Below are 12,842 nucleotides of genomic sequence, written 5' to 3'. Positions count from 1 at the left end.
AGGCTGTAGTAGCAAAGTGGGGGTTTGAACATAGGTCTGTGTGAGCCCAAGGGTAGGGCTCCTGACCACAAGGCCATGCTGCATCAAGGAGCCCCAGTGGATTTATCTGTAGATCTTTTGTAACTCATTAAAAAGAAAGAAGAAGAAGAAGAAGAAGAAGAAGAAGAAGAAGAAGAAGAAGAAGAAGAAGGAGGAGGAGGAGGAGGAGGGGGAGGAGGAGGAGGAGGAGGAGGAGGAGGAAGGCAAGGCCAGGTCCTGGATCCTTAAGTACCATTCAGAGAGTGACACCCTCTTCCCCAATGTCACTTGTCTTCAAGTAGCCCATAGAACTGCAAGGCCAAAATGTTGCCAGGTCTTTGGTTTTTATCTCTCCTACATAAACTCCTTTGGCACGAGGACAAATCAGGGTGAGTGGGAGAAACCCTGTTTTATAGAAACTCTGCCTCTAAAGGAAGCAGCAATCAGAGGAAGGGCAGCTGCTACAGGGCCCAGAGGCCCCTCCTGCCCTCAGTCAGATCTGTGCTGGCCCAAAGCCCATCTCTCTTCCTAAATAGTGTAGTGGGAAAGAGTTGTGAGGCTTTGGGCCAGGCAGTCCCCAATTCCCAATCCTGGTCCCAGTGCTTCCCAGTTGCGTGGGCCTCTCTGGACCTTGGTCTTTTCCTCTGTAAAAGCAGCACAGTAGTGGTTTCTCTTCCTAAGTAGTCATGATTTTGTGGGTGAGGAATTTGAAAAGGGTTGGGCTCGGGGTCATCTCTGCTCTGTGCACCATGAGCTGAGGTGGCTGGGGCTTGGAGGATCCATTTTCCAGTTGGCTTCTTCACTCACAGGCTGGGAGCTTGGATTCTCTGGAGCCTTCCAACAGCACAATGCTCTTACAGCTTTAAGAGACTAAGATGGGGCACCTGGGTGGCTCAGTGGTTGAGGTCGTGATCCCTGGGTCCTGGGATCGAGTCCTTTATTGGGGTCCCTGCAGGGAGCCTGCTACTCCCTCTGTCTATGTCTCTGCCTCTCTCCCTGTGTCTCTCATAAATAAAATCCTTTAAAAAAAAAAAAAAAAGGAAGCTACTTTTCCTCTTAAAAGCTAGATCCAGCACTGGTATAATGTCACTTGTGTCATATCCTGTTGGTCAAAGTAGGCAGGTGTCCTGGCTCTAAGTCTAAGAGCACCAGGAAGAAACCTGTTGCGTTGCTTTGCTATCACTGCCCCAACAGTCTGCGCCCTCGCCACACTGGGTTTCCACCGCAGAGTCCTGTTGTTCTCCCATCGACCACCAGATGGCGCGCTGGACCTAATAGTAATAATTGCCCTCAGCAGGCGCGCTGACTCCGCCGTGAGCTGTGCTTCTGTTACCTCGGTTGAGAGGAGCCCTGCAATTTCTTTTTTTCTTTTTAAAAAGATTTTATTTATTTATTCATGAGAGACACACAGAGAGAGAGGCAGAGGGAGAAGCAGGCTCCATGCAGGGAGCCCAATGCGGGACTCGATTCCGGGACTCTAGGGTCACACCCCAGGGAAAGGCAGGCGCTAAACCGCTGAGCACCCAGGGATCCCCAAGACCTGCAATTTCTTTGTTACAAAACAAATCTAGGGGCGCCTGGGTGGCTCAGTCCGTTAAACGTCTGCCTTGGGCTCAGGTCATGATCCCAGGTCCCTGGGATGAGCCCCGTGTCTGGACTCCCCGCTCAGGGGACAGTCTGCTTCTCCCTCCAGGTCCCTCTACCGCACCCCCTGCTCCTGCACTCTCTCTCTCTCTCTCTAAAGGTGGATAAAGAAAATCTTTAAAAAAACAACAACAACAAATCTAGAAGAAGAAGAACAAATCTAGAAAATTGCATCATGTTTGTGGAAGAGAAGTGATCCTTGCCTGATTTGACAGAGAAGACCTATGATTATTTATTCTTTTTTTAAAATAATTTTTTAAAAGATTTATTTATTTATTCAGAGAGAGAGAGAGAGAGAGAGAAAGGCAGAGACACAGGCAGAGGGAGAAGCAGGCTCCATACAGGAAGCCCCACGGGGGACTTGATCCTGGGTCTCCAAGATCACACCCCAGGCTGCAGGAGGCGCCAAACCGCTGTGTCACCAGAGCTGCCCTGATTATTCATTCTTAAAGAAAAAAAGAAAAAGAAAAAGAGTATTTGAACTCATTATCACTATGGCAACGAATAATCAAGGAAGATAGCCCATCAGAAATGGAGGCTTCTTGGGGAGGTCATTTTTCTTCAAATATTGCAACAATTTCTAAGAGAGTCTTCCAGACTCTTGCTCAAATTCTTCCCAAGGACAGGCTTAAAAGAACAGGGAGCAGAGGAGGTTGGTAATTGGAGCCTCCTGACTGCACAGCAAACAAGATGGATGTTTTGGGGATGGTCTCAATCTGTCATTTTCTTGAAGCTGATTCCTCTTTCTTTCTTTCTTTCTTTCTTTCTTTCTTTCTTTCTTTCTTTCTTCTTTCTTTCTTTCTTTCTTTCTTTCTTTTCTTCTTTCTTCTTCTTTTTTTTTAAGATTTTATTTATTTATTCACAGAGACAGAGAGAGAGAGAGAGAGAGAGAGAGAGAGAGGCAGAGACACAGGCAGAAAGAGAAGCAGGCTCCACGCAGTGAGCCTGATGTGGGACTTGATCCTGAGTCTCCAGGATCAGATCCTGGGCTGCAGGTGGTGCTAAACTGCTGAGCCACCTGGGCTGTCTTCTTCCTTCCTCCTCCTCCTCCTCCTCCTCCTCCTCCTCCTCCTCCTCCTCCTCCTCCTCTTCTTCTTCTTCTTCTTCTTCTTCTTCTTCTTCTTCTTCTGATTTTATTTATTTACTTGACAGAGAGAGAGAGCACAAGCAGAGGGAGAGGGAGAAGCAGGCTCCCCACTGAGCAGAGAGCCCTACATGGGGCTCAATCCCAGGAGGCTGGAACCACGATGAGATCCAAAGGCTCCCCGGATCCAACTGAACCACTCAGGTCCCCATTGAAGCTGGTTCTTTCCCCCCACCCTCTTCTCCCTCCCTAGATGGATTTTATGATGCAAAATAGTATCTATCCCTCCCACAGCAGCTGCAGGAGAGAAGGAATAGCTCCATCTCTCTCCCACTCCCCGCCCCCCTACCCCCACCTCTGTGTTTAAAAATTATTTTTGCAGTGGACATGAGTGCATCTCAGTCCTTGATAATGTTGATGGGACAATCACTTCCATCTCCTCTCCCATTTACTACCTCATACTAAAGAGGTGAAGGAAGCCCGATCCTTTCTTTCCCAGACTCCCTCAGCCACAGGTAGGCAGTGACCCAGTTCTGGCCACTGAGCGTGCTGGCCACTTTTGGGAAATACGTTTGCTACTGGATAAAAGCGGAGAAGCAAGACAGGAGAGGATTGTCACCATCCCCACGTGCCCACTTTTTGCCTGTTACATGAGAAGGTGGTGCTTGGGGCTTGGCAGCCATAATGTGACCATGAGGCAAACAAAACAAAACAAAACAAAACAAAACAAAACAAAACAAAACAACCCCAGGAAGGCAAAGGGCAACAAGTGGAGGAATGAGAAGAATCTGGATTCTTGTAAACCCAAGAACCCAGGTTCTTTGACCTGCTAATTAAACCCAGAAGCCTTTCTCCTCCAAAATTTTAATCAAGAAACTAAGAAATATCCTTATCGTTTATGCCTGCTGTCAGTTTGGTTTTCTGTAACTTGTAGCTGAAACATCCCTGGCTGATGTTTGATCCCATACTGCCTTCCAAATTGCACTAGAGCAGGGCTCCCAGACTCAAGTATCCACAGAGACCAGGCAGCTGGTGTGAGGAGGAGACGTGGGCAGGACAGAGACTCTGACAAGTGGAGGATGTGTGCCCCACGGAAGGGGGAGCCAGGACTCAGTTCCAGCAGAAATGCAGGTTGGTGTGGGGAACTTGATTTGCAAATATTGTGAATTAAAAATTTAAGAACACGGTATGGCAAAGAAAGCTTGTCTGTGAGCCCAGCTGTGTGTGGCCCACGTACCTGCAGTGTGTGGCTCATCATCGGGGTTTCTGATGCATCCCAGGTAACCAGAAAACCTCAGGACTCTGCAAGGCTCCCCGGACCTGACTCAGTTTGGGGAGGAAACACCCATACTGGGGAGTCTTTTTCCCATCTCCAGCAATTGCGGGTGTCCTTGTGCCCTGGAGAGATCCCTCTGGTCACCATGCAGAGAATAATCTCATGAACAACAGCAGCTAAAGCTTCTGCAGGACTAAGTGCCAGCCTCTGCCCTCTGCCTGAGATTTTATTTATTCATGAGAGACACAGAGAGAGGCAGAGACATAGGCTGAGGGAGAAGCAGGCTCCCTGTGGGACTCAATCCCAGGACCTTGAGATCACGACTTGAGCTAAAGGCAGACGCTCAACCACTGAGCCATAGGGATCCCCAAATGTTGATTCTAACACTAAGTTTTGGAGCAGTTTGGTGTGCAGCAATAGATAAACCAGGCATGTATGCAATACTGTTTAGTGCTTACCCCTTACAAAGCTATTCCCCACCCCTCTCCCTTCCTAACAGAACCTAGATTTTGTTCAAGTATAAGCCAGAGCTTCCTTGACCTTAATCAGCCCCACTCTGGTCAGAGGGTACCCATGTAACTCAGTATTGGCCAAAGAGATATAAAAAGAGGTCTGATGACTAATTCTGGGAGAAGGTGTTGCCACCCATAATGAGGAGAAATTCCCAGCTTTCTCCTTTCTTTCCCCTGCTTCCTGTCTTTGGACATGGTGTGTGGACATGATGGCTGGAGTGGCTGCAACCATTTTGTGACAATGAGGAGAGACCAGGAATATTGCAGACTCTGAAACTGACATTGTTGACCTGCTAGATCAACTCCAACAACTTCCATTGCTTGGCTTTCTTGCTATGTTTGAGCCACTATTAGTTGGAAATTCCCTGATTTTTCCCAGAAAATCTTCTTAATGGTGCGCTGGGCTTCCTTTTTGCCTGGTAATGATTCTCTGCTTGTAATTTCACTACCTGTCTCACTGTTCCCTAGCTCTAGATAGGGCAGAAACTAGATTTCTACATAGGCAGAAGGTGCTATTCAGAAAAGGGGGAATTTTCCGTTGAGCCCATTGCACACCTTTTTCCTCTTAGCTCTAAGCCAAATCCTTATGTGTGAGCACGGGCTGGGATGAAGAATGGAGAAAAATCAGCTAGCCCATTTCTCTCCCAGGAACTTCTGAGGGAGCAATTCCTCCCTCAATGCATAGGTGGCTTTAATTTTTATGAGTTAGGCAGAAAATGAGCCAGTAATGAAAGAGGTCTCTGTGGCAATTTGTTTTGTTTTTCAACTAGGCTCCATGCCCAGCCTGAGCCCAATGTGGGGCTTGAACTCACGACCCTGAGATCAAGACCTGAGCTGAGATCAAGAGTCGGATGCTTAACAGACTGAGCCACCCAGGTGTCCTTGTATGGTGGTTTTATAATGTGTTCACCCACTCTTTGATGCTCTTCCCTTCTGGAGGTGGAGCTTAATTCTACTCCCTTCGAGTAGGTTTGGACATGGATGCTTACTTCTAACAGGTGGCAGAAGCTACAGTGTGTGGCTTCGGAGATCAGGTCATATAAGGCCTTGCGGCCTCCTTGCTGTCCCTCTGCAACCGCTTGCTCTGGGGTAAGCCATGTCATGAGGATGCTCAAGGATCCTGCAGAGAGGCCCCGAGGCCTCCAGCCAACAGCCCCTGGGAATGTTCTATTGCAGAAGCTTGTCCTCCAGCCCCATACAAGCCTTCGGATGACAGCAGCCCCAGGCACATCCTGACTGCAACCTCAAGAGAGACCTCGAGCTAGAAGCGTCCAGCCAAGCTGCCTCCAAATTCCTGACCCTTAGAAACTGGGAGATAGTAACTATTTCCTGTTTTAAGCTGCTGGACTTGGGGACAATTTCCAACCCAGCAATAGGTGATCAATACCAACCCTATATGGTGCCCCATCCTAGTTTCGGGGAATATTCTCTGTTACTTTTGTACATTGGGAGCAGAGTTGGTTGTCCCTGGGGGATAGATGACCTGTCATCCTCATTCTGTTAGCTTGTTTTATTATTTTTCACTTTATCTCAAATCATGCCCAAAGAGTCCATACCTGTGCTTCATTTTTTAAAAATACATTTTTAAAGATTTTATTTATTAATGAGAGACACATACATAGAGAGGCAGAGACATGGGCAGAGGGAGAAGTAGGCTCTCTGCGGGGAGCCCGACGTGGGACTCCATCCCAGGTCCCCGAACATGACATGAGCCAAAGGCAAGTGCTCAACCACTGAGCCACCCAGGTGCCCCAGAAAGGGAATTTTATACAGGATTGGTTGGACTTTTCTCTCACCAAATGTGATTTGTCAGGGCCCAGGATGTCATTGAGGAATGGGAAAGGAAGATTCTAGGTGGTCCATACAGGCATAGAGACCTTCCACTCTGTATCCACCCAGTCTCAGAACTCTCAATTAATTAATTATGTCAGTGTGCACAACCAGGAGCTGGGGAAGGCCCTTTCCATCTGGATCCCTTGGCTAGTGATTGTTGGAAAGGGGACTAGTTCTTTCACTAACTCTACTTCTTCTGGAGAAGTGGGCTGGAGGCAGAAGTGAACTAAACATATTTGGAACCCAGATGGCCAGGATCCCACCATCAGAGGACTGCTGGCTGAAATCCCTGCTAGAACACACCAAGGATCAGGGATCCAGGTGGATTCTCAGCCTTGATTGGAGGCTCCAAATACAAACACACCCCTGTCCTGGGCCTGAGAAGACAGAATGGGGATAAGGCTTGTGCTGGGTGAGGTGATGCTGGGGCTGTGAGCAGGTGGGGGTACAGTCACTGATGCAGGAGGAAGATGGGGTGCAAATCTGTGACAGGGTGGTCCCAGGTGTGCTGGCTGAACTTCCATTAGCATAGGTGGGGCATGTTGCCCGACCTCAGACACTCCCCTGTCCCATCATCCAGAGGACAGAGACACCAGCTCAGAACGTTCAACTCTCCTGAAGGGTCCCGGACAGGTGCACAAGGAGTGGAGCCTACAATGGCAGGGGCTCTCCCCACCCCAGGCATCCACAGAGGCCACTCAGCCCAGGGCTAGCCCCCCCAGGAACGATGGGGTTTCCTCCCCCAGCCCCAGGCCCAGGCCTACCCTGGCTTACTCCATGGTGATCTCAGTAACTGTCCCATGGAGGTCCCTGTGGTCCTGAGGCAGGCACTTTCTAGAATGGCTGAAGCACCTCCTGAGTCTGCTTCTGCACCTAGGTGGGGCTCAGGCAGTCCAGTCAGGCTGTGAGGGCACCCCCAGGCCCCTGTGCCTCCCTTGAGACATGGAGGGAGGGCCCTCCTGGACATGGGCCTGTCACCTCCCGGGGACAGGAACTGGCTGAAACACACACACACACACACACACACACACACACACACAGCCCCAGGACAAGAGGACATGGAGCAGCATCCAGTGGAGAGAGCTACTGAGGGGACAGGCTAAGAGGGACAGGAAGGGCTGATGTCCTGTCCACCAACCACACACTGACACCCACACCCATAGACGCAGCCACACTTGGGACAGCAGGAGTGACCCCCCAGCACTGAGCCAAGAGCGGGGGGGAGGCAGAACTCGGGCCTGGGCTGCAGCCCCCACCCCACCCCACCCCACCCCACCCCACCCCCGGGGCCACCTCCTTCCTCTCCACACCAGTTCCTGGGCAGCTCCTACACTGGCCGGACCAGCCCAGTCCCAGGTGCCCCCTCAGGGTCCCCTCCCATGTTTAACTCACTCAGAGGGAAAACGGGGAACCTTTTGTTGTCTTAAGCCAAGGGCTCCCAGGCCAGTGCTGAGGGGCTGGTGAGGCTACAGGACAGGGGGGACAGCTGTGGGGGTGAGGGGGGTGGTGGGGTGGTGGCAAGGAGACCACAGGCCTGTTGGACATTTGCTGCCCTGCACCACCAAGGAGGGAAGCCAGAATCTGGATCTCATGTGCCTGAAAACGGTGCCAAATACTTCAGAGTTTTGGAAATGGCTGGGCAGCCTGAGTGACAGATCCTGGCCTTGGCCTTAGGAGCTGGGTCACTTGTCTCAGCTGCTCCTGGGGAGGCAGGGCTGGTGCTCCCTCCCTCTCTTCCTCCTCCTCCCCTGCTCCCCTTCCCCACCCCTCCTCTCCCCTCTCCCAGAGGACCTGCCCTCCCCTAGGAGCTGCGCCTCTGCCTCTCAGATTCCTCTTCGGGAATCATCTCCTCCCCCAGGCAGGGAGGATGGGCCTTTGCGCCTCAGCGCCACGCTGACACCCACGGCCCAGCCGGGCCCGGCTCCATCCCAGACTCCAGGCCCCGTGAGACTGGGCCGGGGACAGTGGCCCACAGACGCTGGCCAGGAGCAGGTGTCTGGAACGACGGGGGCCTCACCGCCTGAAAGGACCGTGTGGCAGGGAGGCCTCCCCCTGCTCCAGGGCGGCGGCCGCGCTCACCCCCGCGATCAGCCCCCGGGGTGGGCCCCGAGACCCCGTCCCGTCACCTGCGGCCGCGGCGGGCGGGAGGCACCCGCATCTCTGTCCTTCCCCCGGGTCGCTCCGCCACCTGCGAGGCGGGGACTGACAGGCGCTGGGAGGCCGGTGAAGCGTGGAGGCCGCCCCGGCGCAGGGGACGGGCGGGGGGGTGGGGGCAGCGCCCGGGGTGCGTCCGCGCGGCCCCGGGCTCCCCTAGCGGCACCTGGGGGGCTGCCCCCGCCGCGCCCAGCCTTCCTGCCCCGGGCGGACTCCGAGCCGTGGGCCCGGCGCCCGCGCGCCCCTTCTTTTGCCGGGGCGCGGCCGCCTGGTCGTGGGCGCGCGTGTCCGGAGTGACGGCCCTTCCGCCGCGGCCTCCCCCCGCCTCCCGCTCCGCGTGCGCCCGAGCCCGACGGGAAGGGGCCCGCGCCCGCCTCGCGCTGGGACCTGGAGGCCGCGAGGGCCCGCTCCGCCCGCGGCTCCCTGCACGCCCGCGGCCCGCGCCCCGGCTCCCCGCGCTGCGCCGCCCGCACGGCCCCCCCCTCCCCGGGCAGCCAGCAGCGCCAGGACCTCGCCCGGCCGGCTCGGGCGCCCTCGCCCCTCCCGCCTTCGCGGCCGCCTTCCCGGGCCTCCCGCGCGGCCAGCAGCGCCACGAGCTCCAGGACGTCCCCGTCGCCGTCCGCCCAGCCCGCCGGGAGGCCACGCGGCGCCCTCTCGCCCCGGGAGCGGGAGCGCGGCCCGGGCGCGGCCAGGGAGCAGAGGCACAGCCGCAGGCTCCCGTCGCGCGTGGCCTCCGCAGCGCCACGGCGTCCACCCGGCGGCCTGCGTCCTCCACCTGCACGCGGGCTCCCCCGGCGTCCCGGGCCAGGACGCGGAGGACCTGGGGAGCGCATCCGGCCGCTCTGTCTCGCTGCTCCAGCCCAGGACCTCCATCACCGCCGCGATCTTCTGCAGCTCCTCCCGGGCCGATGGGTCCGACGGGTCCGTGGAGGCCACGATGGCCACGAACTCGGGGTGCTCCAGCCCCTCGTCGCCGGGCTCCCCGTGTGGCCGCGGCGGGCCGTCCGCAGCGTCGCCGTCGGCGGGCTCCTCGTCCCCCGCGGCTCTCACGGCAAGCAGGGCCACCAGGTCCGGGACGCGGCGTCTCGGGGCTTCTGGGCCGCCGTCCGGGCCCACGGCCTCCCGCCCCGGGGGCTCCTGCTCGGCTCCGTGGGTCGCCGTCACCAGGGCCAGGAACTCGCGGGGCCCCTCTCCTGCGCGCGAGCCGCTCGGCAGGGCCCACTCCTGCCTGCTCAGCTCCTGGGCGGCCTCGTGCAGCGCGGTGGACAGCGCGCTCGGAGCCTCGGTGGCGCTCTCGCTCGGGTCGCCCTGCTCCGGCCCCTGCAGCACGACCCCCAGGCTGCCCTGGGCAGAGGCGTCCGAGGCTTCCGACTCCCGCCTGGCTGGCGTCAGTGGGCCGCCCTCCCCGCTCGGCCTGCCTGCCCCCCTGGGACCCCCTGCTGCCTCTGCCTCTGCCTCTGTTTCTGCGTCCCGGCGGCCCCTCCTCGCAGGGGACCAGCCTTCCTGGCAGCGGGCCCTGCGCCCTGGGCCCGGGTCTCCGAGGAGGCCGAGGCTGCAGATGGGACACTGTCCCCGGGGCCCCTGGGCCCTGCGGCCTGCTGGGGCCCCTCATCCAGCAGGAGGCCTCTCATCTGCCTCAGGACCCCTGTGTCCTCGGTGGGTCCTGACACACAACCCTCCAGAAGCCGTCGATGCCCGGGGATCTCCCTGGGGACGCCCGGGGTTGATGTCCTCCACAAACTCCACCAGGGCCGCCTTGGCCTTGTGGTCCCAGGTGTTCCACAGCCTGAAGGTGCCCAGGGGCAGGAAGGCTGGCTGCAAGACGGCTTCGATGGCCGCAGGGCCCGGTGCGTGTCCACATGCAGGCCCTGGCACCAGTCCCGCAACAGGCTGGTGACCATGGTGAGGCTGCCCTCTGGCGCCCATCGCAGGGCAGGGGGAATCTGGGGAGGACATGGGCCGCGGTGCGGGGTGCAAGTCCTGCCCTGGAAGAGCCGCAGTCTTGGGTTCAGGTTCAGGTGAATGTGGCAAGTGGGGCTACGGAGTCAGGGCCTCTGCTGCCTCTAGCCCGCTGACGCCGACGCAGCAGCCTGTCCTGATGCCCCCGCTCCTCTCCTGGGCTGTTGGAGAATCCGCAGGGGGCTTACGTGTCACTCTCAGGGATGCTCCAGCCCGGCCGCTCCCACCTTTGTCCCTGAGAATGGCTTCAGTGACTCGGCCCCCTTTCATAGGCAGGGGAGGACTCCACTGTGTTCACCTGGAGAAGCATGGGGGAGGGGAGCTGGGCACGCGCCAGGTCTGGGCGCTCACCCACAGCTCGGATCTGAGGATTGCGCTGAGACGGGGTTGCTGGGTCCTACGCCTGCGCGCCTGGGCTCGCCCCTCCCCCAGCTGGGCCGGGTCTCCGTGGTAACGCTGCGGGCTGGAGCTGGGGTCCAAGGACCCGCCCTTAAAGGGCCGCAGGAAAGGAGGACGTGGAGATGGGCAGCGTGGTCGCCTTCACTGATGAGCCCACACAAGTCAAAATTCACAGGGGACGGCGAGACGTCAATCAGGGAGACCCGCATCGTTCAGCGGATCAAGGGCCCCCTGGAGAGAGTACAGGCTTCCATCGGTCTTAATCAGCCTCCCTTGTGTACAGGTAGAGGTCAGGAAAGGAGGCCTAAGTCAAGGGGGGCTGGCCTCACACAGTGTGTGAGTACCAGACTCGCTTTTGGGTCCAAGCCTTGTTCTGAGTCCCGGGGGTCACTCAGGCCTCACCTGTTAGGTCTATGTATCATTGGGGGTGCGTAGGCCTAGCTCCCGGAGACCAGGTTTCATTCCTGCCCATATTCCTGCAAAAGGAATAACACTTCAATCAGTCTTGGTTTTGAGCCTATTCTTTTTTTTTTTTTAATATTTTTTTCTTTATTTATTTATGATAGTCACAGAGAGAGAGAGAGAGAGAGAGAGAGAGGCAGAGACACAGCCAGAGGGAGAAGCAGGCTCCATGCACCGGGAGCCCCACGTGGGATTCAATCCTAGGTCTCCAGGATCGCGCCCTGGGCCAAAGGCAGGCGCTAAACCGCTGCGCCACCCAGGGATCCCTCAGTCTTGGTTTTGTATGTGGTTTGTGTATGTGTATGAGCATCAGTGAGATCAGACATGAAATTCCAGTTCCCCAAGAAATCACTTCCCCCTGGCTGGGACATGTGAATATTGTAGCTACTAAACACACATTTGCTTCACATCCTTGGACCCCTCACTCTATGTATATCCAGCTCTGTGGTCCAGCTGTGGGGTTTCTATGTTGTTTCTACCCTTCCTGGTGCCCGGACCAGACCCCTCCACTCTGAGAAGATTCCTGAGCTGTTCCAGGCTGAGTTTGCTCGGTGAAATAGCAATAACCATTAACCCTATATCATAGGACCCTGATGGGGGGTTAAAGCAGCTGATCCAGGAAAGCACTTGGAAGAGACATTAGCCCAGAGTTGGTGCTCCATATAAGATGGCTATGGAAAGGATTTATTGAGAACTTAATCATTATATAAGTATTTGTTAAATAAATAAGGACTCAGAATACCTTGGTTTTTTGCTTCTTTTTTATGTAGGAAGAGAGTTTACAGCAGTGTTACCATGGCAACTGGGCCTTAGGCAAACCAAATTGCTTACTCACTCCCCTACCAACCCCCCTGTAGCTCTTCTTTTCTCTGTTTTTCTCTTCTCTCACCTTCATGATCCCCAGATGGAGGTTACCCTTCTCTAGAGCAAAGTTGTCCAACAGAAATCTAATTGGAGCCCCAAAGGCAAGCAATATGGTAGTGTAGATTTTGCTACTGGCCACCTTCAGTAAATTTAAAAAAAAAAAAAAAAGGTGAAATGAATTTTAAGAATAGATTTCTTTGGGGGCCTGGGTGGCTCAGTCAATTAAGCATCTGCTGTCTGCTAAGGTCATGATCCCAGGGTCCTGGGATAGAGCCCAAGTCTTATTCCTTGCTGCTAAGCTGCTCAGCAGGGAGTCTGCTTCCCTCTCTCCCTCTGCCCCTCACCTCTGCTCTTGCTCTTTCATGCTCTCTCTCTCTCAAATAAATAAATAAAAATATTTTTTAAAATAGATTTCATGTATCTCCAAATATACAAAATATGGTCATTTGCATATGTCATCAATATGAAACTATTAATGAGATATTAAACATTCTATTTTTCACAAGTCCCTTCAGAGCAGCCCTTTAAGGGCTCAGCGGCCACACATGGCCACTAAGAATTTATTCTGAGGAATTTGTGTTGTGTGTGTGTATGGACATGTTCAGTACAAGGATATTTATACTTGTGTTATTTATAA

At 55.2% G+C, this 12,842-nt stretch overlaps 1 protein-coding gene across 1 annotated transcript; it reads right to left on the bottom strand.

Moving 5' to 3' along the window:
• Positions 1 to 8,454: 8,454 nt before the first annotated feature.
• LOC140597744 (paraneoplastic antigen-like protein 8B) lies at positions 8,455 to 10,447 on the bottom strand. Its single transcript, XM_072747197.1, is given in 4 exon segments — positions 8,455 to 9,254; positions 9,257 to 9,346; positions 9,349 to 10,128; positions 10,237 to 10,447. Coding segments are annotated over 4 exon segments (1,881 nt in total).
• Positions 10,448 to 12,842: the final 2,395 nt, after the last annotated feature.

Source organism: Vulpes vulpes, chromosome 1, assembly GCF_048418805.1.
Source record: "Vulpes vulpes isolate BD-2025 chromosome 1, VulVul3, whole genome shotgun sequence".
NCBI lineage: Eukaryota > Metazoa > Chordata > Mammalia > Carnivora > Canidae > Vulpes > Vulpes vulpes.
Note: the sequence above shows the minus strand (reverse complement) of the source record. Positions and strands in the feature narration are given on the sequence as shown.